Source organism: Prionailurus viverrinus, chromosome F2 (assembly GCF_022837055.1).
Source record: "Prionailurus viverrinus isolate Anna chromosome F2, UM_Priviv_1.0, whole genome shotgun sequence".
NCBI lineage: Eukaryota > Metazoa > Chordata > Mammalia > Carnivora > Felidae > Prionailurus > Prionailurus viverrinus.
In genome coordinates this window covers 81,881,231-81,908,077 of record NC_062578.1, presented here as the reverse complement: position 1 = coordinate 81,908,077, position 26,847 = coordinate 81,881,231, and the positions used below count along the sequence as shown (strand labels likewise).

Sequence of the window (26,847 nt, the reverse complement as noted above, 5' to 3'; positions counted from 1 at the left end):
GGTCCCGGCATGGCGTGGGTTGGGGGGCACCGAGGCGGGGTCCTGAGACTTGCAGTGAAGCCGGTGTTCCCCCTGCCACCTTCTTGCCAGGGGACCCCGGGAGGGTCCTATGTGAGCCTGAGCCTCCTGCCTGGGAAAGACGACGGTGTGGATGCTGGAGCAAACGTGCTCGGGGGGTGTGGGCCGCGGCCAAGACCTCATGTCTCCTCCTGGCAGTGATGTCCGTTGGAGAGGTCACGGCTCCCTCTGTCTGTTTATTCACCCAGCCACCCACCCACCTCACCCACCCACCCGCCTGTCCTCCGGCCGTCCCTACGGGCTGCCTGAGACCACTCCGGCCAAGTGTGGGGGTCCAGAGCTTGAGGCAGCTGAGGGCCCTTGCAGATTTTCTGTGCAACTCTTTTTTTAATTATTCTTTTTATTTCTTTTTTAAAATAACGTATTGTTTTCTGATTGTGGAAGTAGCATATGCTCATTATAGGAAATTTGGACACACAGGATGTCTGAGGAGGCACTGTTAACATTTTGGTATTTCCTGCCAGCCTCTTCCCAGATCCTTACGCGTCTTGCAGATTTGGATTTCGGTGAATAATGTTCCGGTCTCGCCTTTTGCTGTTAGGGTTCTGGGGTGCGTGTGCCCTTCATCACACACTAAAAACACGTTCTGTGGAGCCGCGGAGGACACTGTCCAATGTGCGTAGTTACTGCGCTGAGACCTGGAGCCGTATCTGTGGCTCTTCCCGCTGGTCAGCTGCATGACCAGACCCCGGGAGGGCGCTGGGGTTGGTCTCTGTGTTTGCCTGTTCCGGGGTAGGTCCCTGAAGTGGTGTCCCCTGGGTCAAGCGATGGCATTTTCAGGGCCCCTGGCCCTCGAACACGTTTCCTGGGCTGTGTTGCCCAGCTGGCCGAAGGCCGATGTCATCAACGTGGGTCTGGAGTGGAGAGCTGGCTCCTGCCTTCCCGGCCGGACTCTGGGCCTGCCCGCGGTGACTGAGGGCTGTGGGGGCCTCTGCCCCGTCCGCCTCCGCCTTCAGATGCAGCCACTCTGACCTTTAGCACCTGCCTGCCCCGCACCCCCTTCCCTGACCATACCCACCCCACCCCCCACCCCCACCTGGCTCCTCCTCCCAAGGGGCAGTTCCCAACCAGGCTACAAGCCTGGAACCTTCCAGGGCCCCATTCATCGTGGACTGTTAGTGTTTTCTGAACGATGGAGACCAGCATAGGGGGCCAACCAGCTCTGTTTTCTCCACATCGACATTCATTGGCTATTTTATTTTGCCAGATAAGGACATTTTAAAAAGTCCATTATGGCATCCGTTATCGCCATCATTTTGTGGAAGGCAAGACATTTCAGTGCGACGGAAGTGGATGGGATCCGGTCTTGGGAGAGAGGACGTTCCTTCAAGATGAATAAAGCTAGTGACCTGTGAACCTCAGGGCTGAACGTGATTGTCTCGCCTTGCACGAGACAGGTGTGGACTTGGCCATCTTTGTCGGGACCGTGAGGGACCCTGCCTTGGGCACACCATCGTAGGCTCCCAGGTTGGCCAGGGTGGCCGGGTTGTAGCTCTCTCTCCCCCGTGGTGTGAAGCTAGGTGACAGCGGGACCTGGTTTGTCTGTCTCTTGGGGGTGTCACCCAGAGTGCTGTTGGACAGATGGATGGTCATTCCAGGAGCCCTGACGGGAAGTCTGCCCGCGGTACCCTCAGCCTTGAAACCACGCAGCGGGGCGGCCCTGGCTCCTGTCTGTAGGGTCCCAGGCACGGTGTCTGGATGACCTAGCTGTCGTCAGCCTGGGTTTGCAGCCGACAGGAGGGCCCCCAGCTCCGGTGCTCTGCTGGTCCCGGCTCCTCCGAGCAGGCGTGGGGCTGGGCGCACTGGCCGAGTCCCATGGTGGTTGACGCCCAGACAGGCCCTCCCCTCTGATTCTCACGGCGCCATCTGTGAACGGGCTGTGGGCCCCGGCCTCGCTACGACGGAGCGAGGGGGTGCCGGGGCACTGGAGGCTGCAGTGAGCCGGGCTCCGAGCGAGGACAAGTGTACCCAAGGAGCAGAAAGCAGACGCAGGTGGGCGGCCCTGCCTGGGGTGCACAGTGGGGCACGCCAGCCCCCGCCTCCCACCCTTCCACCTTCACGGGGTGCATCTCTTCTTCCGGAGCCCGCCTGGTGCCACCTCCCTCAGGGGCTGCAACTCAGCTTCCTCCACCAGAAACACCTGGCCTCTTGCGTCCTGCTCCAGTGACCACAGATGGCCCCGGGCCGTTGTTCGGGTAGAGGCCTGAGCCCGTGAAGCAGGGGACCCTAGGGATGCATCGGCCATCCCGCCCTCCAGCACGGCCTGCCTCTTCTACTCCAGAACCCCTCCCTCGGCGCACCCCCACAACGCCCCATGGTGCTCTCCCCCCGTTCCCCGTCGCACCCCCCAGCACCCTGCCGCCTCTGGAGCCTGGTGCCTGGGCCGGCTTGGCCCTAGACCCGTGTGCTGATGGGCTGCGGCAGTGGGGCGTGGGGAGGGCCAGCCTGTCCCCTCCCGGCTGCGTGACAGGCCCTGTAATCTGGGTGGGCCCGGACCCTTCTGGGTGATGTCCTGTTGGAGGAGGCAATGACGGCGTCTGCGCCTGGTGCTGGGCCCGGCCCCACAGAGATCCAGTCAGGCCTGGCTGTAGCCTGATGATGATCCAGGGGGCGGGTGCAGGGGGTGGGTGCACAGTGGGAGCAGAGGGTGGTGTGGGGAGGGTGGCAGTGCTCCTGGAGGCCCTGGCGGCCGCTGGGCCCACAGCTCAGGGTCCCTGCCGCAGTCGCCAGAGCTCCAAGCCCCTCCCTCCCCGTTGCTGGAGACGGTGGTGTCTCGGGACTGAGGCCTGTGTGTGGGCGCTCAGCAATCCACCGGGTGTTTTGTGGGGTCTCCGCCTGGAGACGGGCTGGATGGGGCAGGTGTGCGTGGGGGTAGGTTGGGTGGTGTGGGACCCTGACCCGTCCTCACGGGGGTCTCGGCAGTGCCCCCTTCCCTTAGTAACCGGGCCGTCCCACCTGAGTCACAGGTACACAGGTGCACATTTGATAATGGAGGCCACGGCTGGCGGGGGCACCTGATGGGGTGCCGAGGGCCCGGTCCCATCCCTGCAGCCGGACTCTGTTCGCATCCCAGCCCCGGCGGCCACCCTCCGTCTCCCTGGGGGGCTTGCACCCTGAAGGAGGGAGGTGACCACCCAGTGTTCCGTTCCTAGTGTGTGACAGAGGGGACCCTCTCCCTGGGGCTTTCTGACTGGCTGCCTCTGGTCTGCGGGGCTGTTGCCTCACCCTGTGCAAGTCGAGGTGGCCCTGAGCGGGGGTGTCTGTGAGAGACGTCTGCCCAGCTGCCGCCCAGGGTGCAGGGCCGAGGCCCAGGGTGGGGGGTGTGCAGGGAGGGGGTGGGGCTCTTGGCCCAAGTGAGCAGCCCTCCCTCTTCTCCCCACGGCAAGGATTTGTGTGTCAGGATGGGCACCCAGGGGACCAGGGGGGCCTGGATCAGGGTGGTCCGCACCACGTGGGCCGGGGCTCCCAGAGGGGCTTCGTGCTGACGGCCCGGTGCTGTTGCAGGGGCACTGGACAGGCTCTGTCCCTCCTCTTCCCAGAACTCAGACCACCCGAGCTTCTGACTCCAGCCTTTCCACAGCTGCGCAGATGCCGAGCTGGAGTTTGCTCGAGAACCGGGGGGGGGGGGGGGTGCCCTCTGCAGCCCCTCTGCAGCCCGTTCTCTTATCGCTGATCTGTGATGGACCCTGATCACCTGGGCTGACCGGAGACCTGCCCCTGACTCCTTGGAGCTGCCTCTGGGGTCGGAACCTCACCGACCAGGTCTTTTTTTTTAAGCACATGAGGAAACTGAGGCTGGGGAGGGGAGGGCTTTCTCGGGGCCACGAAGGGAGAGCAGAGCTGTGCAGGACCGTTCCCTGGGAAGTGGACGTGGTGTGCACCTGTCGTCTTGGGCCTGGAGATGCCATGGGGACTTGGACGTGATGTTGGGCCCCATCTCTAGGGGAAACCGAGGCCAGTGGGGCCGAAAGCCACAGAGCTGGTGCACCACAGGTCGGCAGGGCCAGTGAGGAGGCCTGTGCTGCCTCCAGACATCTGGGACTCTGCCAGGAACACTCAGAGCTGAGGCGATGCCACAGCTGGGGGTGGTGCGTCTGGAAGCTTCTTTACTGATGATGGGCCCAGCCAGGGTGGCACCCGCAGCGTCTGCACACGGTCTCTTGTGGCATGGCGGCCTCACGGTGCTGCTTCAGCACAGGGCTCCACGCAAACGCTGCTACAGAGACGGTGGAGGTGAGCCCCCTGGACCAAGGAGAAGGGACCCGCTCCACCTCAGGGGGAGGCTCTCTTTCCAAGCTGCCACACGCTGTAGAGCACAGTGGTCGTGGCACGTTCGAGGAGCCAGGAGGAGGGGCCTGCAGCCGAGTGAGGTGTCCGTGAGGTGGGTACAGGGCCTTGTAGGCCTGGCAGATGGCTTGGGCTTTATTTCCAAAGCAGTGGAAAGCCAATAGAAGGTTCTAGAAGGCAGTGGCGTGATGGATGCAGGCTGTCACTATGGGTGGAGGGAGCCCCGGGCGATGCCTAGAGAACTGCCCCCTCAGCCTGGCAGGTCAGGGGCTGTGGACAGACCCCTCCACCCCAGGCAGCCAGGACCCCGGAGCATCCCCGACGACCAAGCAGCTGTGAATTATGCAGCGCTGCGGGAGAGGCTCACCCCTACCCGCGGGCTGGGTATAGCCAGGCTTCCAGGCTCGGTGAGCACATGCTGGGCACGTGGCTGGGCCCATAGAGCACGGGCTGTTTCCTCCTGGTTTCCCCGAACCTGCCCGAGGGCACAGCCCCAGGATGGCGGAGCCCCCTTCTGCCCGGGCCTCCTGGGGCTCTTGGATTTCGTGGGGAAAGGGGGCAGGAAGGGGAAGGGGTTTTGAAAATATCCAGGAAGGACTGGGGAAGGTGCACGGGGACTGACTGTCGGATTTGGCAGAAAGGAAGGTCCCCGTGACCGTGAGAAGGCACGGGGTGCGTCACATTGCCCCACGTTGTGGCACAGACCCGTCCACTCCTGCGTACGGCCGAGTGATCTTCCATTGTGTGGACACACCCTGCCGTGGTCCCGATGCTCGTGCCCCTCCAAGTCCTTAGGTTGGAACTAAGCCCAGGGGGACGGTGTCGGCAGGCGGGGCCTCGGGGAGGCGAGGAGGTCCTGGGGTGGAGCCCTCGTGGGTGGGGTTAGTGCCCTTGGGAAAGGACCCAGAGAGCTCCCTCGCCCCTTCCACAGACTTGTCTGGCTCCCTGAGGCCGGGGGGGGGCGCCTGGGTCCTGCGGGCTGCCTGCCGTGTGTCCCGTCCCGTGCGCCCCTGAGGTTAAGCCCCTGGGAGTGCCGCGTGGGTAGGGGTCCTGGCTAATTTATTTGGTTTGATGATTATCCAGGTCCAGCACCGTTTGTTGGGAGGATTTTCCTTTCCCTGTTGAATACTTGGGCACCTTTTTCAAAACTTGCTGGACTTGGTCTGTGCGGCTGTGTTTCGGGTTATTCTGTCTCATTTACACGTCGGTCTGTTCAACGGCACCACATTGTCTCCATCACCGAACCTTTACAGGACGTTCCGGTGCCAGCTGTGGACACCTGCAGCTTTGCTCATCTGCGGATGGAGTTGTTTTGGACACTTCCGGTCCTTGGCATTTCAATATAAATTTTACAGTAGCCGGTCAGTGCCTGAGTTTTCAGTTCTGCTGTAATTTTTTTTTTAAATTTTTTTTTCAACGTTTATTTATTTTTGGGACAGAGAGAGACAGAGCATGAACGGGGGAGGGGCAGAGAGAGAGGGAGACACAGAATCAGAAACAGGCTCCAGGCTCTGAGCCATCAGCCCAGAGCCCGACGCGGGGCTCGAACTCACGGACCGCGAGATCATGACCTGGCTGAAGTCGGACGCTTAACCGACTGCGCCATCCAGGCGCCCCAGTCCTGCTGTAATTTTAATTAAGATTGTATTGAATCTGTAGACCAGCGAAGGGAGAATTGACATCCTTATGATCGAGTTTTCCAACCTGTGAGTGTGGTCAGAATTTCTTTCATTTACGTACTCTCCTGTTTAGCTGTTCCTCGTAGGTTAGCATGTGTTTTGTCCAATTTATCGTTAGCAATTTCATACTTTGTATACTGTTACACAAATTATTACTGTTTAAATTTCACTTTCCAGTTGTTGGCTACAAGTACGCAGAAATGCCCCTGATTGTGTGTCGCCCTGTGTCCTTGGACTTTGTTAGATTCTCTTTATCTGATTGAACAAGTTCCATTCTTTTTTTGAGTTTTCTTAGAGTTTTCATAGTGAATCGATGTTGAATTTTGACAACCGCTTTTTCTGTATCATGTATTGGGATGGTTTTCTCCTTTCAAAATTTTATTCTGTGAATATGAGAATTTCATTAATTGCTTTAAAATTTTTTTTAATGCTTATTTTATTTTTGAGAGAGAGTGAGAGCACGTGCATGCAAGTGGGCGGGGGGCAGAGAGAGAGAGAGAGAAAGGGAGAGAGGGAGGCACAGAATCCGAGGCAGGCTCCAGGCTCCGAGCTGTCTGCACAGAGCCCGACGTGGGGCTGGAACCCACGAACCGTGAGATCATGACCTGAGCCAAAGTCGGACGCTCAACCGACTGAGCCCCCCAGGTGCCCCTCATTAATTGCTTTTGGAATGGTAGGCCAACCTTACGTTCCTTGGATGAACTCCTCTTGGCCACGATGTATCATTCCTCTTACATATTGTTGGATTCAGTGACTCTGGTGTTAAGGGTTTCTGCTCCTGTGTTTGTGAGTGATGGGAGGTGTTTTTTCTTCTAGAGTCTTTGCTTGGGTTCTGGTGTTGGTGTAACGCTTGCCTCAGGAGAGGTGAGCAGTTCATCGGTGTTTGGGGAGCATGTGGTGTTGGTACAACCTCTGCTTTAAACATGTGGTGGAGAGGCCGTCTGTCCTTGGGTGTTTGCGGGAATGTTTCTAAGAACATATTTAAGTCCTCTGATAGAGACAGAGCTACTTAGGTTTTCCCTTTCTTCTTGAGTCAGTTTTGACGGTTCGTGCCTTTGGAGAAATTTTCATGTTTTGTCTTAGTTATGAAATCTGTTATCATAATAGATTCATAAAACCTCCCTCCTAATAAACTTTTTCATGTTGGAGCTGGAGTCCTGTTCTCTCTTTTAGTCTCGGTATTGGTAATCTGTGAGTTTTTTCCTCAACTTGTCTAGACAGAGTTGTGCAGTTTGTTTTATTTTTGCATAGTTGACACGGTGTTTTGAGAGCTGTGCAGTTTTTTGGTACTTCCAAAGAATACCTTGTGATTTTATGGATCGCTTCTGTTTTTGGTCTGCTGTACTTCATTAACTCCTGAGCTTCATCGTGTCTGTCGTGTCTCTCCTCTTCTACCTCCTTTGCGGTTGGCGGCTGGCTTCTCGGGCAGCCGTAAGACATTCATTTTCCGTCTTCCCTGCTGTGGGCAGGTGAGCCCCGCTTCCCCTTCCAGGGCCGCTCGCGCCGCGTCCCGGCTCTCGTCCCTTGAGTTTCATTTCCTCCCGGTTTCCCTCTGTTCATGGCGGCACAGGTGGCCTGCATCAGACGCTGCTCCGCGCTGGGTCTCTCGATCGGGTTCCTTATTAAGACGAGCAGCATGGAGGTGGGCCACGTCCAGACGTCCCTGTGGCCCTGGCTGCCTTGCCCTGACTGATGGCCACAACCCCCCCCCCCCACCTCTGGGAGCCCCAGTCACTTCTGGGGTGTGCTGGTTGCCATCCCTCTGTTTGCTGGGGGCCTCAGCAGAGTGGTGTGGTGCCTGGGAAGGGCCAGGTTGGGTAGGGAGGCCTCGCTCGCTGCACGAGCGGTCGCCGTTCCTGGGGGAGACAGCTCACCGCCCCCAGCATGGGAAGCGGCCGACCGTCTCCTCACACTATTTCTGTGTTCTCGCTAGAGGCTCCGCGGAGTCGCGGGCATGGCTGGGCAGGAGCGGGGGCACTTTGTGACCCTTTCCCTGCCAGGAGTTTGGTGGCATCAGGGAGGGCAGAAGTGGAGAGGGCGGTGGGGGCGGGGCGTGCCTGCCCTTCCCAGTTCGAGGAGGCACTTGTCCCACTGTCCCCGCCGCCGCAGCGTCCTCTGTCCAGGCGGCTGCGTGCACCGTCCGTCAGGGTGTCTGAGGAGGCGGCAGTGGGGCATGGGCAGCGAGGCAGGGGTCTGTCCGGCACGTTGGGAACAGGGGGCCGTGGGACCGTGTGACACAGGTGGGGACTGCACTTCCGCAGGAACACACGTGGCCACGTCGCGGAGCTCAGGGGTCCGGAGGATGTGGGGGAGCTGCGGGCACCGAGGGCGTGGGGGGGGCCGGCGGAAGGCGGCCCGAGTCTGGGTCAGGTCTGAGGGCCGTGCCGCCCTCAAGAATGAGAGGAGAGAGGCTTCGGGAAGAGCGGCCCCAGGGTTTTTTCTGGAGGGACGGAGCTGCCCCGAGCTGCCGTGGGGGGGCCCGCGGAGGGTGGGCTGGGAAGGGCGGTTTGGGCACGTGGACGTTGAGATGTCCGCTGGACCTCCGGGGCTGTTGGAGGGGCTGGGCCCGAGTTCAGGCCCAGGTGTGGGTGTGACTGGGAGACAGCGGCACACATGTGACTTCAGGCCCTGAGGCCGCATGAGAACACCCAAGAGCCGAGACCAGGGAGTGAAGAAGGTGGTCCAGGGTCTGAGCCCCCAGCTGAGACACAAGGAGGTCAGAGGGACGAGGGGCCAGCTGAGCACCTTGAGCAGGATGGCCTCGAGCTGGGAGGGCGCCACGGGGCGTGGGAAGGAGTGTGGGAGCCATGGGGTAGGGGGGGCAGTGTGGGCACCAGGGGGTGGGGGGCAGCGTGGGGGCCACGGGAGGAGGTGCGGCAAGGTGGATGGAGGGCTCAGTGGTGGGTGCGACCGTGTGAGTGAACCCTCCCGCTGGCGGAACGGGGCTCACACGCTGCACCCCCAGGCTGGCCTGGGGTCTCCTTCCCATCCTAGTCCCCCCTTCACCTTCCGGCGTGGGCGACTCCCCCTCTTTATGCCACACGCTGGTATGGCCCACAGGCAGGGGCCAGGGACCCAGGCCCACGTCTGCCAGGCGTCCACCGTGTCAGATGGTGCCCCCGCCCCCACCTCTGCCACACGGGGTCCTGCAGGGAGCAAAGGGGGGCGTCAGGCTGCAGCTTGAAGGGTCAGGAGGGCTCTACTCTGGTGTCTGTTGGGCCCAAAGCCAGGCCAGGGTCCCTTCCTTGCCCCACGTGTGCCTGCAGAGGCCCCGGGGCTGGGTTTGCCACCCCGCCCCCACCCCCCCAGCCCAGTGTCACTCCATCCAGAGGGACAGCGGTCAACCCAAGCAGGTGAGGGGCTGGTCTTTTCAGTCCCTTCCAGGTCACCCTCGGAACCGTAAACTGTGAGCGGGGGGAGGCCCGGGCCCAGCCTCCCTGTGCTCCTGGGTCAGGAGGTGGGAGTGTCCCCCCAGCCCACAGAGCCGTGGTCCCAGGCATGTGTGCGGCCCCCCTGCTCCCCCAGGTTCCCGACTGTTGCTGACCCTGGCGGGGGGTGGCCCTCTCCCCAGGGAGGGCTCGTGGCCGGCCTCCTCATGCTTGCCTGTGGGGTGTGGGGCCGCCGTGCACAGAGGGGGTCCGTCCCGATCCAGGCCTCACTCCTATCATTCTCTCCCCCTTCCTCACCCCTGTCTCTGCCCCAATTCTCTGCTCCCTGCTGCCTTCTCCGTCTGTGGGTGTGTCTGTCCGTCCCTCTCTGGGCCTCCGATCCTCGTCCCCTCCCGTGGCCGCTGTCTCTTGTGCCTCTGGCTCTTTCCTTCCTGCGATTCTCCCCTCCCGTGTTCTCGTTCACCACGCGTGTCTCCTGCCCTCCCCTCCCCCTGCCCTCGTCTGTCTGGCCACCTTTCTGCTGCCCCTGCCCCCACTTCCTCTCCGTCTCCCCCTCCGTCCGTGCTGGTCCCGCCCCCACCCCCACCCCGTCCTGGCTCAGGCACGCGGCGCAGCAGGGGACCAACAAGACCGTCGCGGCCAGCGCCAGCGCCTTGAAGCAGATGGCGGAGCTCCTGCGGGGCTGCTCCCGGGTAGGTGGTCCTGGAGGCCGTGGGAGGGGGGCCGTGGCAGGGGGCCCCGGGGACGCTGATGTGCCCAAGATGCCCACGCCGGCCTGGGATCGGCCAACGTGGCTGCACGGGCCGGAGCTCAGCGCGCTCACTGGGCGCCCACCGTATGCTGGGCGCTGCTGTGGAGTCCGTGTCCCTGCTGGGTCATCCCGACAGAGACGGATGAACCTTCCCCCCCCCCCCCACATCTTCCTGCCACCCAGCCTGCCACCCCTCACCCTCTTTGTCACCACCGTCATCTCTGTTCTCGCCAACGCCACCGCTCGTCATCAGAGCACAAGCATTACCGCTGTGGTCACAACTGCCCCTTCACAGCCCTGACCCTCATCACACCTCCCTGTGGCCCTCCCCCCTGCAGCCCCTCCCCCATGGCCACATCCCCTCTGTCCTGCAGCCCCTCCCCCCACAGCCCCTCCCCTGTCATCTTCACCGTTGGCCTTACTTCCCTCCACCCCCATTTGCTAGGTCAGCACACCCCTGTCTGCTGTCCCTCCCCGCCCTGCCCAATCCCCAAACGCTGGAGGGCGCTTGTCACAAAACGGTAAATACCCTTAGACCCTCAGCCGCCACAGAGCGGGATGGTGCTCTTACGTTGTAGGTTTTCCCTGCTCGTCACATGGTGCCGGGGCCCCCTCACGCTGCCTCGGCTGACACGGGTTCTGGGGACGCTCAAGTCCGGCCTCCGCAGAGAGAGGCGGGACGCTGGTGAGGAAGGCGCACCGTGGCTTTCCGGTGAAATGCCCGAGATGCCAGCCGTGCTGCCTGAGGTCCGCTCAGTGACGGAGGCCGGTGCAGAAGCCACGCGTTGTGTCGTGTGGCCCCGTTCGCACAAAGGGTCTGCAAGACGCAGACCTGGGCCGACCGCAGGGGTGGGGGCTGCGTGGCTGGAGGGGAGCTGGGAGGGTCCGCGGGGCCCCGGGTGCTCTCTGGCCCGGTGGACGGGGGCACGGGGAACGGTGCTTTTGTGGTGTTGGCCACGTGTGTGGCCTCCTCACGCGTGGCGTGGCTCTTTGCTCGTGGGCTCCGTGTTGCCTCCTTCATCCAGGAGCACGTCTCCGGGGCCTCCCGTGCACAGCTCTGCACGCCGCATCCGCGTTGGGCGCTCCTGGACGTCTGCGCATTGCTGTTCCCACCCCCATTTATATGGAAGGACCCTGAGGCTGGGAGAGGGCCCCGCCCAGAGCTTTCCAGCCCCAGGGAGGAGCCTTGGCTAGATCGCAGCCCTGGTCTTTCTGGGGCCAGAGTCCGTGGTGTCATCGGTGTGCACCCTGGAGGCCAGGGATCAGAGCTTGAATCCCTTGGGGGTCAGAGGGATCACTTCTAGCCTAAGGTGTCCTTCCTTGTGTCCAGCCACCGCCCACGTAAGAACCCAGCACACGCTGAGCACCTACTCTGTGCCCCTGGGAGAAGGACACAAGTGGGGTCCCCTCTGAGGTGCTCGTGGTCCCCTGGTAGCACACGTGGCCGGAGTGGCTGCAGGGGCTGCTGTCCCCGCAGAAGAAAGGCCGTGCCCTCACATGGGCTGCTGCTGGGTCTCACGGACCAGAGAGCCGGAGGTGTTTTCTCAGTGCCTGGGTTCTTAGCTCTGTCCCGAGGAGCGCGTGTGGGGCCCCTCGCAAGGGCCTGAGCCGGACGCTCAGACAGGGCTCCGCAGACCCGCACCCGCTGGCATCGCTGAGGGTGAACAGCCTGCCTGTGCGGCCGCAGCTGGTCCTCCGCGGGCTCGCATGGGGGCGCAAGGTGGTGGTGGTGGGGGGGGGGGTGGGCACCAAGCCCAGGGGCCAAGTTCAGGTTGGAGGTGCCCAGGGTCCCCGTCGGTGTCCCGTCCTGGGGTGAGGGCACAGGGCGCCGGTGTGACTTTGTCTGTGCCGGTGCTGCATGGAGGGAGGGGAGGGTCGGGGCTCCTGGTGGCCTGTGGAGCTCACACGACCCCGGCAGGCAGCCTTCAGGGCTTGCTCGTCCTTCCCTGCTCTGGAAGTATGCTCGAGCACCACTTTTCTGCCGGGCGTCCTTCTGGGCACCAGGGCGCACCGGCAGACACGCCAAGTCCTGTTCGGTGCAGGGGTGAGGCCGTGCGTGCTGCCAAGCTCAGTGGTGAGGGGGACGGTCCGACACTGGGGGTGTCAGCTGCAGCCTTGCGTGTGGTTGGGTGCAGGGCTCTGGGTCAGTGGCCTGGCTCTGTGGCCTGGCTCCACCACCCGTGTGGCCTTGAACCGGCCCCGTGGAACTCGGACTGAGGTCTCCTGAGCCCTCAGGTAGCGAGATGTTGTGCGGACCAGACACGCGTATGGTGTCGGCCCAGCGCCTGGCTCCGCGGCGGGTGCCGAGGGTGTTGTGTGTGGGATCGCGGGGGGAGGCGTCTGCGGGGACGCAGGCCGAGCCTGTGGAGCCCGTGCTGGTGTCTGAGATGGCACGAGACGGCATGGGGCGAAGTGGATGGGGCCGAGCCCCGTTGCCAGGGCAGAGGCGTGACGGCAGTGTGGGGCCGGGTGGGGGCTGGGGGCACGGTGCGGCCCGCGCCCCGAGGGACGGGGGGCCGAGGAGCGTGAGGAATGAGTGGCTAGAGGAGGCCACGGGGCAGGACAGGGCCTCGGCTGCCTGTTGAGGCCACATTCCCTCTTTGCAGCAGGAGCATCTCCAGCTGGACCGCCTCAGAACTCAGCTGTCGGATGCCATTCAGCGCTACGGCGCAGTGCAGAAGGTGAGGCACTCCTGGCGGGGGCGGCCGGCCAGGTGGGGGTGGGTCTCGGTCCCTCGGGCACCCGCTCGGGCACTCTTGTCCCCAGGCTGGCCTGGTGTGGTTCTGGCCCCCAGAGCAGAGGGCTGGGCCAGAGCCACAGGCTCCCAGTGTGTGCAGTGGAGGAACCTTACCGTCTGGTGCCCAGGAGGCATCAGCAGAGCCCTGCCGGGAGGTGGGAAGACGGGAGACCCTCATCCTGACGGAAGGACACGGAGACCCGGAGCTTAAGAGTGTGGGAGGGGGCCGCCCCCTGGGTTGTCGGCAGAGCCCGGCCAGGTGCCCGGCCGAGCACCCGGCTTTCCTGAGACCTGGACGTCTCCCTCCGGCCGCGGAGCTGACGGTGTGCGTTGCTGTCGGTGACCGTCCCGTACTGCGTGCTCAGCTGACCATCTCTTCTCTCCTCCCCACCCTTCTGTTCCTCCCATCTCCCTCTATTATTTAACAGAAAATTGCAGAAAAGTCCAGAGCCCTGCTTCCCGCCGCACAGAGGGGTGGCACGCAGCAGGTGGGTGCTGAGGGACCGCCACGGTCGGGGGGGAGTTAGGTGACGGCACAGAGTCCACTCACTGCCCTCGGTGCTTGGGGAGGCGCAGGGGGCGCCGAGGGCAGAGGCCCCATCTGGGGGAGGGGGATCTGACTTGACGAAGGACCTTTTAGAAAGCCGGTATTCTGGCCTCAGTCCTCCGGCGCAGGCTCGAGACGGGGTACTGGGGGCTGACCGTCTGCTTCCTTCAGGACGGGCTTGTTCCCGCCAGCCCTCCTGGGGGGAGAAACGGGTAGAAACTGGAGTCCTACACGAACAGGGCAGGGAGTGGACAGGAACCGCGTCTGAAGGTGCAGTGGCTGAGACTTCTCCAAAAGTGTCCAAATATTTCAAGCCACGGGTTGAAGAGCCTCCGTCATACGCAGGATAAATTTACCCTGTTCCTTAAAAACCACCCTTACTCGTATCATAATAAGATTTTGAAAACCTAAGACAAAGATAAAATCCTAACAGCAGATTAAAGCCTGAGGAAAGAAGTCATGTTATTTTATTTTTTTAATGCTTGTTTATTTGTTTATTAATTTATTTTTATGTTTATTTATTTTTGAGATAGAGACAGAGCATGAACAGGGGAGGGTCAGAGAGAGAGGGAGACACAGAATCGGAAGCAGGCTCCAGGCTCTGAGCTGTCAGCACAGAACCCGACGTGGGGCTCAAACTCACGAGCCGTGAGATCACGACCTGAGCCGAAGCCGGACGCTCAACCGACTGAGCCACCGAGGCGCCCCAGTGTTTATTTATTTTTGAGAGAGATAGAAACCGAGTACAAGTGAGGGAGGGGCAGAGAGACAGGGAGACACAGAGTCTGAAACGGGCTCCAGGCTCCGAGCTGTCAGCACAGAGCCCAACGCGGGGCTTGAACCCACAAACCGCGAGATCACGACCTGAGCCGAAGTCAGATGCTTAACTGACCGAGCCACCGTGGCGCCCCAGTGTTTATTTATTTTTGAGAGAGATAGAAACCGAGTACAAGTGAGGGAGGGGCAGAGAGACAGGGAGACACAGAATCCGAAGCAGGCTGCAGGCTCCGAGCTGTCGGCACAGAACCCGACGTGGGGCTCAAATTCACGAGCCGCGAGATCATGACCCGAACTGAAGCTGGACGCTCAACCGACTGAGACACCCAGGCGCCCCAGAAGTGATGTTATTTTTAAAGGAGCGACAAGACTCACACCCGACTCTAAGGTAAATCAGTAGAAGCCGGAGGACAACGGGCAGAAAGCAATCGCTCACGTGGAAGTTTGCATTTGGTGAAGATAGTTTTCAGAAATGAAGGTCGAATGAAAACATTGTTAGAGAAACACAAACCGAGGGCATTTATCGTCAACAGAACTCTGACGGTAGCAGAGGGAAAGTGGTCCCAGGCGGCCGTGCGGCAGCGGGAAGGGACGGTGCATCCTGGGAACGCTGACGTGAGGACACGTGTGAGGCAGTGCGGCTGGTGAATAGTGGCCCCGGCCGTGGGGCCTGGCTGTGGGGCAGGTGGAAGTGCTCGGCCGGCAGCACAGGAGGAGGAGTAGCTGCGAGAGAGCGTGCAGCGTCCCTGTCCTCTGAGGAGTGACCAGAACCCTGATCTGAGGCGGCTGCCTGTTGCGTTAGGCAGGTGACACTGAAGGACAACATGAAAGCATGAATTGTAAAACAAGAAGTATATGAAGTAACGAAGGGTTAATTTAAAAGGAAACACGCGTGTCCGGGCGGCTCGGTCGGTTAAGTGGCCTCCTTTGGGTTTTGACTCAGGTCGTGATCTCATGGTTTGTGAGTTCAAGCCCTGCATCAGGCTCTACACTGACAGCCCAGAGTCTGCTTGGGATTCCCTCTCCCTCTCTTTCTGTCTGTATCTGTCTCATGTCCTCTCTCTCTCTCTCTCAAAAATTTGGAAAGAAAGCAAAAAAAGAAAAAAAACAACAAAAAAACAGGAAGGAAAGCAGGAAACAAGTTGTAAAGTGGTGGATTTATACCAAATTCACTTATGAATTAGGAGAATGGCCTAACCCCTCTGATGAAAAGGCGCACATTGTCAGATTTGGGTAAAAGAAAAAACCAGCGCTTGTAAGCAACACACTTTAAATCCAGGAGAATGTTGAAAGTAAAAGCACGGTCAGAGATAACTATGAAACCAAAGAAGACTTGTGTCCGGTGCTGATATCTGAACGAGCGAGCCCGTGTGAAGAAATGTCGCTGCCGACAGAGGTGTGCTTCACGGGGATGACACGGTTATTCAGATGTAAGATGTAATTCTGTATAGGCGCCTAATAACAAAGCCTCAAAATACACAAGACAGAACTGATAGTAATAAAAGGAAAAATGGTAAATCCACAATCGTAGTTGGAAATTTTAACACAGCCGTCCAAATGACTGATGAGGTGAACAGAGAAAAGTTCAGTGAGGATCTAAAAGACTCGTCACAATTAAGGAATACACTTCCGCCCAAGTGGACATGTCACCGCAGCCAGCCACAGGGGAGCGAGCATTCTCTGCAGGTGCACAGCACACGCTGAGTCCAGTCTCGACGGATTCCAGAGGGTTGGTGTGACCCCGAGGACACTCAAACTGGCTCAATTAAACTCACATTTGGTAACAAAAAGGAAATTGCCACGCTTGAGAAGTGAAAGAATACCGTTTGAAGGAACCCATGAATCAGAGAAGAAGTCACAGCAGAAATTAGAAACCATTGTGAACAAAAATGAGAATGGCTCCAAGTTAAGACCTGTGGGTGCAGCCAAGGCAGCTCCCAGAGGGAAACTCACAGCTTTAAATTCTTCCACTGGGAAAGAAGGAAGGATGAAAAATCACAGATCTGATTCTCAATCTCAAGAAGCTAGAAAAGCAACAATAAATTAAATCCTAAGAAAATATATAGGAAAAGAAACCCAGAAATCAATGAAGTGTAAAATAGATACATAATAGACAAATTCAACAAACCCAAAATTTGACTTTTTAGAAGGATTAATGAAAATAATGAACTCCTACAGGATTAATCACAATACAGAGAGAAAATACAAGTTACTAGTATCATGAATGACAATGACTATAGCACGGATCCTACCAATTAGAAATAACAGAGGTATGAAAATATTATGATACACCTTAATGCCAATAAACTTGACAACTTAGGTAAAATATAAATTGTTTTAGGAAAATGTAAGTTACCAAGACATACGGAGTCTGAAAAGTCCGGTGTTTATTAAAAAAAATGAAATCAATAACTAAATAATTTCCATAGTTAAAATCCCACCAAGAAAACCGTAGACCTAGATGGTTTTATTGGTGAATTCTTCCAGTGTTTGAGGAGTAAATATTACCAGTTTATACAAACTCTTAAGTATCTTAAATATCAAGAGGGAACACCTCCCACCTGGCCTTAGGAGGCCACCAGACCTTGATTCCAAATTCTTCCGAGGATATCACAAAAAGGAAAGTAACATGTTCTCTCGTGAGCACAGGAGCAAAAGCCCTAGCCAAATCACGAATAGACCGAATCTAGCAATATGTGACGGGGCAGTACATCATTATAAAGTGGGTTTAGTCTGGGAATGCAAGGTTAGCTGACATCCAGAAATAACCTGTGTCAGCTGCCATGTTAATGGAGTAAGAAAATTTGCTTGATAGTCTCAGTAGGGCAGATCACTTGGTGAACTTCAGCACCCATTTAGGGTGAGGAGAGAGACTCTCGGCGGACGGGCAGGTAGGAATGCCTTTAATCTGATGATGGGTGTCTTCAAAAGCCCCACAGTTAGCATCACACCTACTGGGGAGATGTTCGGATCTTTCCTCCTGCGACTGCGGACAAGACACTGTGTCTAGTCATACCACCTCTACTCCCCGCTGCACTGGAGGGCGTGTCCAGGGCACTAAGACATGAAAAGTAAATGAAAAGTAGAATTGGGGTGGAGGAAAGCACTTCAGAGACATGACTGCATTACTAGGAAAGGTGATCGGATCTGCAGATAGACTTAGAATTAGTAAGTGGGTGTAACAGGGTCAGCAGACAAGAAAACATCGTGCTAGCAAAAGACAGCTTGAAAGTGAAATTTAAATGCCACTTGGATTAGCATCAAAACTGAAAGAGGCCTTTGAGTGGCGGTTTGAACAAGAGTCCCGCCATGCAGTAGGGAATGGAAGGTCCGTTCAGGGCTCGACGCCGGACCGGCCGGGGGCTTGAACTGGGAAAAAGGATCCTGTTGAGCAGATGACCAGTCCAAGTGCAGACACCCCAGCCCCTGCATCCCAGTGTCGGGGTCGCCAGGGAAACGGTGCAGTCAGTTACCGAGGGAACAGTGCCGTGCTCACACAGAGGCTAGCTGGCAAGGCCAGCTCCTGGGGTGGGCGTGTCCTCCGTGGCCAGGGGGGCCCTCCTGGTGATGAGGCGGGGTCGTTGGCTTGCACGCATCCCTCTTGTGCTGCAGCGACAGGCCCCTGTCCACCCCGCCCCCGCCCCCCACCCGCAGTGGGCTTGGCTGAGTGCCGCGTGATGCAGGTGCTTTGGCCGAACAAAGGAGGACGGGTTGAGTCTGAAACAGGGAAGGACGTTGTCGTCCAAGGCGCCAAGCCCGGCACAGCTGTGAAGGCTCTGTCTCTTGGTGAGAAAGTGCCCCAGGCCACGGCCCATTCTTACGTGGCCGAGAGGGGCCGGGAGCCCGCGTGCACGCGACTGCCATTGCCAGCATATCCTTTACCGTAACCCACCCCGTCCACAAAGAGCACTTCAGCTGGATCACAGACATACACGTGAAGGATAAAGCCACGAAGCTTCCAGAAGATACCATAGGGGTCTATCTTCACATCTTTATGGTGAGCTAACGTTTCTTACACAGATGAAAATGTACTAAGTATACAGAAGAGACTTTGTTAAGTTAATGCACCCTGAAGAGAGGGAAGAAGGCAACCTGTGGCATTAAAGAAGGTGTTTACATAACGCGTACCTGAAGAGGACTTATGTCCGTAACATGTAAAGGTCTCCAACAAACCAATAAGAGAAAGGCAGACAGCTGCTTTCAAAAACCTAAAAGGACAAAAGCCATAGGCACATCGCAGAAGGGGACATCCAAATGGCAGGTGGGGACACGTGTGCTCAGCATCTGCCATCAGAAGAGGGAAAGTGACCCCACGGTGCTGTCACCACACGTCGCCCTGTACCACCAAAGTAACTAAGAGCAGTCAGACACGCAGGAGAACACCCAGTCTGGTGAGGATGCGGGGCGGCCGGCAGCCTCGTGTCCTCCCACTGGAAGCGCGGAGCGGCACCGCCACTCTGGGACGCCGAAAGGTTCACTGGAGTCACGCACTTTCTTTCCTGTGACCTCGCCATTCCACCCCAAGCACAGAGCCGGGGGAGATGCACACGTGTGCCCACCAGAGGTCACACTGAAGAGTGCCCGTGGCAGCCGGACATGAGACAGCAGGCTCCTGGGAAGGGAGCCAGCCTTCAGCGGAACGGCGAGATCTTCAGTGCGGAATTCACGCGCAGAAGCCTGTCGCCAGCCAGGCCCCCCGGCGTGACCTCGGACAGGATGGCGAGCCAAAGAAGCCTGAAACCGAGGAGGACGGAGATCAAAAGCAGGCCAAAGTGGTGGGCAGTGTTAGAAGCCAGACGGTGTTTTCCTTGGCTGGGGGCAGCCGAATGACTGGGGGGCTGGAGCCGCCCTTCTGGGGTGCTGGGACGCTGGCAGTGCTCGTGGTCTCTCCCATCTAAGAATTCAGACCCGCACGCTTCTGATTTGGGCATCGGACTGTACGTAGGTGTGTTTCAGCAGAATTTTTAGAAAAGGAAGGGAAGGGTCAGCAGTGCTTCTGAGAAATTGTGAAAGACCAGGTTATTTCGGGAGTTCTGCAGACTGGAAACGACGCGATGACAATCGTCCCCCGTTCGACGTGGGCACCGTTGCTGCCCCGATGCCCCAGACTGTGTGGCTGCTGGCGGCGGTCCTGGTGGGAGTGACGGGTGCCCAGCGGCCCCCTTCTCCCATCTGAGCCGAGTGTCTGCCCTCTGGGCCGTGGCCGGCGGCCACGTGGGCCAGTCTCAGGCCAGGTGAGGCCCAGGCGGTGTGTGTGGGCTGGCTCCCGCCCCTCACGGGGCACCGTCCGCGGTCTGTGCTGCCGTTGGCCGGCTCGGCACGGATTTCCAGCAGAGGTGCGTGCGGCCGCGGCCACGGCGGGAAAAGCACGCCTCACCTTCCTGTGCTCCCCAGAAATCCTGCCTCACCGCCCCGCTGGGCACAGGGCGGGAGGGCCCCGGCTCTGTTATTTCATGTGGCTGTTGGGGGAAGGGTTGCTACAGTCCTGCCAGTTCCGACGTTCTGGGCTTTGACAAGTCTCCAGAAACTTCCGTTAGCTCACAAACAGAGTCATTTACTCTGTGGAGAAATTGATGACCAGGCTTGGGCTGCGAAACAGAAGCAGTTTTCCCAGGCCTGGGACCGGCGCGCACCCTGACCCCTGCCCTCCCACGGGTCACGGGTGTTCCTGCGCGGAGCCCAGGGTCGGAGTGCGCGAGAAAGTGGCCCGTTTCCCAGAGCCCCCGGGAGCCCTGGGACCCTGGTGTGCCTCCTCCCCGCCTCCCTGAAGGCGCCGCAGGCCTTGGTTCTTCTCACGGGAAACCACTCACAGCCCCGAGGTCCGGCAGTCACGTTGGTTTGTGGGTCTCTTCCGTACAGAGCGGGACCCAAACCGTCGGCCTTGGAGGGAGGAGAAAGCCCTCTTTGTTGGCCGCCTCTTGAGCTGGAAAACCATCACAGGGCTGTCCCCTCCACGCCGGCCCCAGCGTCTTGCCAGCAAATCCCTAATCCCCAAATCGGGTCTTTGTGAGGAGAATAAAGGGACACTTTCTGATCCTTGCACGAGATCAGGCGTTCAAGCCATTTCTTGCTGCCCTGTCTTGTCACGAGCCGCTCAGGGAGTGCGGCCCGTACCTGGGGAGGCGTGGGTGGGCCGTACCCCGGGAGGCGAGGGCACCTGGGGAGGCGAGGCACGCAGACGCCCTTTGCTCCCAGCTTTCGTGCTGCTTCCGCGGAGCCCCAGACTCCGGGGGAGGTCACGTGGTGCCCCGTGGCACGTCTGTCACGGGTGTGTCTGACTGCTTCCGTTAGTGGGTCTGTAGGGATCCTTGTATAGGAGCACTGTGGTCTTCCAGTGCCTTCTCCGGGGGCAGATGCAGTGAGGGTTCCTGTGTCCTGTCCCCGGCTGCACAGTGAGGGGGCCTCGGGGCAGCTGTCACCTCGGGGGATTGTCGCATGTCCCTGGGAAGCACTAGGCCCTGTGGAGCCTCCCGCCGCCGCTGATCTGGGACGGCCTGGGGGGGCGGGGGTGGGGGGAGGCGGTGCACACGCTCCCGTCTGGGGGCGCCACCATGGCTTCCACGCAGGAACCCGCGTCTGTGTCCCGAAGCCTGCCTGCGCTCACCTCCTTTCCTTGTGTGCCTGCGGACGGCAGTGAGGTTTCCCATCCTGACCCCGGGGTGGGGTGTCAGCCCCGTGCCGTGGGGGTAGACCCCGGGCTGGGGGATCCGGGGAACTCCCCAGGGCCTTGCCACCTGGGCCAAGGCGCCGGCAGGCAGCAGGGGGGCCCCACAGGGTCGCTCCGGGGGGGGGGGGCGCGCTGCTGTGTGGCGGGCACCGGGGGGTGTGGGGTCGTCGTCCCGTTCTGCAGATGAGGACGCCGAGGCCCGGAGAGCGTGCCGGCAGGCGCTGGGCCAGACGCCGTGGCTCGGCTGCGTGCCAGCCCCTCCTGGCACCGCTCGCTTCCTCCCGCCCACACCGGGAAGGGGGGTGGTAATTGCCACCTTGGACCAGTAGTGCTTGTCAGCGGATTTTTTGGGTCTTTTATTTTATGTTCACGTATCCACGTATTTATTTACGTAAAGGCCTCTGCTGACGCTGGGGGAAGGGGCTCTGCCCGTGGCATGTGGACCGGGGGAGGACGTGGGCTCTGGAAGGAGAGCTGGGTGAGTGCGGGCCTCACGGTGCCCTCCTTGTGCGAGGGTGAGTGCGTCCACCGCACGGGGCGTGGGCGGCACTGGAGAGAGCACCTGTCCCTCCGGGGCTCCTAGCGGTGGTCCCGTGGTCACGAGGGCCTCCCGCAGGCAGGTTGCCCGGGCCGTCCAGCCGTCCCTGTGTTCCCTCGGTGTCGTCGCACATGCACACGTGGCTTTCAGGGTGTCCTGGGCCTGCCCGTGCTGGCGTCGGTGAGAACCGTGCTGAAGCCTTTGTGTCTGTGCACGGAGCTCCTGGCGTCTGTCCGCCGTGTCCCCAGGCCTGACGCAGGGTGGGCGGTCACGGGCCCTGAGCGCGCGCGGCACAGGCTGTGTTCTCCCTGCAGCCCAGGCCATCTGAAGGCCGCCTGGCGGGCCGTGGTGTCTGTGGCACGGCCAGCACCCTGCCACGTGGCCGAGTGGCACAGGAGAGCAGGAAGGTGGTCTCGTCATGAAGGGAAAGGAGAGGATAGGCAGGTGGTAGCTTCTGAAGCCTCCTTGCGGGCTGACCACCGCAGAGCGACGTGGAGTCTGGGGAGGGAGGCCCCGAGACGGACGTCCCGCCCTGCATTTCGGCCCCGGCCCGTCGCCGGCACGCACGAGGGGCTCAACAGGAGCTCGGGGCTGGCACTGGGTGACTGGGGGCGGCAGCTGTGTCCTGCTCTCCGTCTCTGGGCAGGAGGAGGAGCCGTGGGGCCGGATGGAGGGCGGGAGGGGAGCTGAGGAGGCCCGGGTGCGGCTTGGGGCGTGCAGTCAGCTGGGGAGGAAGCTGCTCCAGCCGTGGGCTCGGGCTCGTGCCCCCCCTGCCACCCCTGGGCTGGGTGCACCACGGAGCCTTCAGCTGGGTTTCACTTGCTGCCTCTTGTGGGTTCCTTGGTCTCTCGGCCCCAGTGTCCTCGTTCGTAGAACGGGCCCATAGTGCTTTGTCTTTTGCAGGTGGTCAGGAGTGTCAGAGACAGCTGGCTCGAAGGAGATTTGACACTGGGGGGCTGGGGGGGACCTGGGGCTGCCGGGTGGCTCCGCCTGTCCTCCAGCCTTCCCGGTTGCCCTTTGGATTTCTTTCTCTTACACACACACATGCACACACGCGTACCCACACTCACCTCTCTGACACGAAGGAGAGCTTGACTGACCCGGGGGTGGCGGGAGGGGGGGGACCTGGGCTGTGCCGGGCCCAGAGTCCTGATGGGGGCAGGGCCGAGGCGTGCACATCCTTTGCGTGAAGCCGCAGCTCCGGCGTGGGGCTCATCCCTACCTCCCGCTCTCCTCGCCCCTGTGCGGTGCCCAGGGTGGAGACAGCCCCCCGCAGGCACCCCAGCTCCCCCGCTCAGGACCTGACACTCGCCTCACTTGTACTCAGAGTATCCCGTCAGAGAGCAGATGGTTAACGGAAGGGAAAAGCCGCCATTTTACCGGATCCCCAAATTTGGTAAGCTAAAGAAATCAGTAAAGAATGAAACCACATGAAAAACCCTCTGGCTTCTCTTCCCCACGGCCTGGTCACAGCGAAGGGGTTCGCAGGACGACACGCGGTCCCCGGTGGCACGCGGCCCCAGCCGTGTGGGAGCCCACGCCTCGGTTTCCGCAGCTCCCGCTGGGACCCACGGCTGCCTCCTGAACCGGTGGGCGCGTGGCCTCCCGTGAGGAGCTGCGGTTCATGTTGGTGTGTGAACAGGTTTCACCAGGAGCTGGGGACGCCAGGACTCCTGCGCTCCGGTGGGGTTGTGGGGGTCTGCCGGGGGCGCCCCGCAGCCGGGCCTGGGACGGCCAGAGGCCGGTACGGCATGTCCACCGGACCCTGATCGCTGGGGCAGCCCTGTGAGGGCGTCCCCCCACAGGCGGCCCGCCAGAGGCCCCGTCGGGGCTGCAGAACCCGGGCCGTGGGGCCTCTCCCCTCCCAGGAGTGCGGGGTGGGGGGGGCGTGCGCAGCCCCGGAGGCTCCTGGTGCCCAGAGCCGAGGCTTAGCCCCGAGGTGGAGCTGCTGCTGCCGGCCCGGGACAAGGCCGTTTCCTGGGCCGCACCCGGGCTAACTGCCCTGTCTCTGTTGCCAGCAGAGTCCCCGGGCCCCTTTTGCTGAGCTGCCCGACGATGAGAAGATCTTTAACGGGGGTGACGGCATGTGGCAGGGCCAGGAGCAGGCGCTGCTTCCCGAGATCACCGAGGAGGACGAGGAGGCCATCCGGCTGCGCGAGGAGGCCATCCTGCAGATTGAGGTGAGGCCCTGGCGTGGCGAGTATGCGCGTGTGTGCAAGCGGGGGCGTGACCGTGTGAGTCCCCGCACCGGTGGCCCCTGTCCCTGGACACCGGAGGTGCATCGGGAATGCAGGAGGGCTGCTGGCCCTGCCAGTGGGGGGCTTGAAGCCCTGTGAGCCCCGCCCCCCCTTCTCCCCTGGGCCTCCCTCTGCTCATCTGCAGGGGGAGGGGGAGCCTCTTGCAGGGGCTGGGGTTCTGGACAAACGTCCTCTGAAAGCAGCTTTGTCTAGAGAAACAGGGACCTGGGCAAGGTGGTAAACTGAGTCACCAGCTCAGGACCTGTTGCCGCGTCTCCTGTCCCACCCTGAAGGAGGTGGATGCCCCCCCAGAGAGGCGGGGTTCGGCCCCTTACTTCTGGGGTCCCCCCACTGCAGCCGCTGCCTCGGTGAAGCCCCCACCCCCTCACCCTGTCCTGCTCCCCCAAGGGGAAGGTGCACCTGCTCGGGGCCCTGGCAGGAGGCAGCACCGGAGACAGGCCTCTGCTCTCCCTGAGACACCAGATAAGGACCAAACACGCACACGCCCACGCCTCTCTGTTGGCAAAGCAGGACCGACTTCCCACCAGAGGCTGACAACGGGGTCCAAGCATGGTTACCCTTAAAGACATGGGGGGCTGGGGTCCCTAGAGGGGGATCTGCTGTTGTCTCTGGCTCAAGAACTGAGGTCCTGCAGGAAGGGCCCGCAGCCCTGCTGTTACCGTGGGCGGTGAGGGCAGGGGCAGGGGCCAGGCGGGAGGGTGCTGCTCTCCATGATGGGGCCTCATCCTGGTGCCCAGGGAGCTGACCCTGCCGACCGAGTGCATGGCCCGGGGCGTGAGGACAAGGGTGGGGCCAGGAGCCCCCGAGTAGGTCGAGGCCCACCTCTGAGGTGGGCTGTGGGGTTCCTCGTGCCCTGCTGTCGTTCTCTTTGTGGTGAGCATAGGTGGAGGGGTGGGCTTCACCAGGGGTGATGGGCCCCACGTGGAGGCCTGTGCGGGGCAGCCGAGCTGGAGGGGCCTGGGGGCTGTGGGCCAACCTGGGGCCTGAATCCAGTCAGTCCTGTCTGTGGGCCTCGGAGCCTGACGGGGGTCAGCGGGGGACTGCATGGACTGTGGCCAGCTGTGTGCTGAGCCTCAGTTCCCTCCTCTGCCCCACGAGGGTGGCGTGGGAGCAGCCAGGGGCTTGCCATGGTGCTCCCAAGGCCGCGTGCCAGTGCACCTGCGACGTCCCCTCTCCCTCCCCCAGTGCTGCAGCTGGTCCCAGTGACAGCTTCTCCATGTGATGAGTGAGCCAGGGGCAGAGGCCAGGCTGGAGTCCCAGGGACAGACGGGTGTCCCCCGGCCCCCACGGGGCCAGCCTGGAGCCTAGCTGCTCAGGGTGATGGGGGTTGTCTGTCCAGAGCTGGAGAGGACAGTGGACCGTGGTGTGGGCGGGTTGTGGGGAGCAGCCTCAGGAGACACAGGGGTGGCTCACACTTGAGCTGCTGACAGCTTCCCTGTGGAGCTGAGCAGGCTCTTGCCACCCCCACAACCTGCCCCCCACGGTCTCCCCTTTGCCTCTGGTTGCTAGCCTGTTATTATCCAGCAGAACAGGGGCCTCACCTGTCAGGTGTCCGGCCCAGTCCCCAGGGCCCTCAGCAGCCTGCTCGACAGATGTGTTGAATGAACCCAGACAAGTGGTCAGCCCCCCCAACCACAGGGGCCACTCCCCCTAGCGATAGAGGCCTGTGTCCTACACCCATGTCTGGGCCGCCCTCCTCCAGGCTGGGTAAGGACCCCCGTAAGCAGCCTGTCACCCTCTAGTGGCTCCCATGTGGGAAGTTGCTCCTGTCCACCAGGGTCGTCAGCTGCTGCCCTTCAGCTTGCTGTCCAGGAGGGTCTCTGCCTGCTTGCCCAGCCCTGGACCTGCTTTTTGGCCAGGTGGCTGTGCAGGGCTGGGAAGGGGGCCTGGAGCCCCACAGACGCAGTGCCATCACCCGTGTCCTTTCCCCACCGGCCCCACGCAGGGTCCCTGTGCCCAGACCGCTGGCCCAGAAAGCTGTAAGCAGTGTCCCTGTATCCCTTGCTTTCATCCAGCTCTGTTGCTTCCGCTTCTCCAGCGGAAGTGCTTGGCCCTGGGAAGGGGTGGCCCCGCCCCACCCCTCCCGGCTTCAGCCCCGCCCAGCTCCGCCCTCCCCAGCTCCACCCCGCCGTAGTCTGCCCTGCCCCGCCCAGCTCCGCCCTGCCCAGCCTCGCCCCGCCCTAGTCTGCCCTGCCCCGCCCAGCTCCGCCCTGCCCTGCCCCTCCCCTCCCAGCTCCAGCCCCGCCCAGCCCCGCCCTCCCCATCTCCACCCCTCCCTACTCTGCCCTGCCCCGCCCAGCTCCGCCCTGCCCAGCCTCGCCCCGCCCCGCCCCCTGCCCAGCTCAGCACCTCTCAGTTCCCCCCCAACTCTGCCTTGCCTAATGCAGCCCCGCCCAGCCGCACTCAGCTCCGCCCTTAGCCCAGCTCGGCCCTGCGCTGCCTCGCCCTGACCCATTGTGCCCTTCCAGTGCCATGCCCCTGACGGCCCTGCTCAGTCCGGCTCCTCCCTGCTCACAGATGACCTTGGCACAGCTGTCCGCGGGCTTGGACTCAGCCGTCCTCTGTCCTGACCCCTGGCCTCCTGGGCCTGGACTCTGTGTGCTTTCCCAGCCCGGGCTGCATCCTCCTGCCACCAAGTGCTGGCAGGCCTGTGGCGGGCCCAGGCCTTCCCTGGGCCTCACATCCCCTCCCGTGGGAAGAGCTGGTTGGCTGTCATCAGGCTGCCGGAGTTGTGGAGTGTGAGAGCAGGGCTGCCTTGTAGGGCTAGCCTGAGACACCCCTGCCCCAGACACTCTCCCTCACAGTCTGGAGGCCCGGGCTGGTGGCCTCCCCCTTCTGTTCCCCACGGGGAGACTAGGGTTCAGAGGGAGAGCTCTGGGGACACCCACCCACAGAGAGCGGCGTCTGGCTGTGTCAGGAGCCTCACCACCCCAGGGATGGCTGCGCTAGGCCTTCGGGCTCAGACGGCCCTTTCCAGTGAGAGGCGCAGGGCCGGAGCCCTGCACCCGCGAAGGGAGCCGTGCCAGCCCGGGCACCCTGGTCCCAGGCACGTGCTCACAAGTCAGGACCCTGTCCCCCACTTCCCGATGGGGGAGACCACACTGCTGGGGCCCATGAGGCCCGGGGCCCTGGCCCCTCC

At 61.2% G+C, this 26,847-nt stretch overlaps 1 protein-coding gene across 21 annotated transcripts in view; it reads left to right on the top strand.

The window, feature by feature from the left end:
* TSNARE1 (t-SNARE domain containing 1) overlaps positions 1-26,847 on the top strand; it is a 104,192-nt gene that overhangs the window by 58,711 nt on the left and 18,634 nt on the right. For 14 of the 21 annotated variants that reach the window (XM_047842112.1, XM_047842102.1, XM_047842118.1 and 11 more), the window contains 5 exons: positions 10,035-10,125; positions 12,791-12,865; positions 13,350-13,409; positions 22,706-22,846; positions 23,469-23,630. In XM_047842112.1, coding sequence (XP_047698068.1) covers positions 10,035-10,125; positions 12,791-12,865; positions 13,350-13,409; positions 22,706-22,846; positions 23,469-23,630 — 529 coding nt within the window. The remainder of the gene's footprint in view (positions 1-10,034; positions 10,126-12,790; positions 12,866-13,349; positions 13,410-22,705; positions 22,847-23,468; positions 23,631-26,847) is intronic. The other 7 variants (XM_047842121.1, XM_047842109.1, XM_047842122.1 and 4 more) reach the window with 5 other exon arrangements.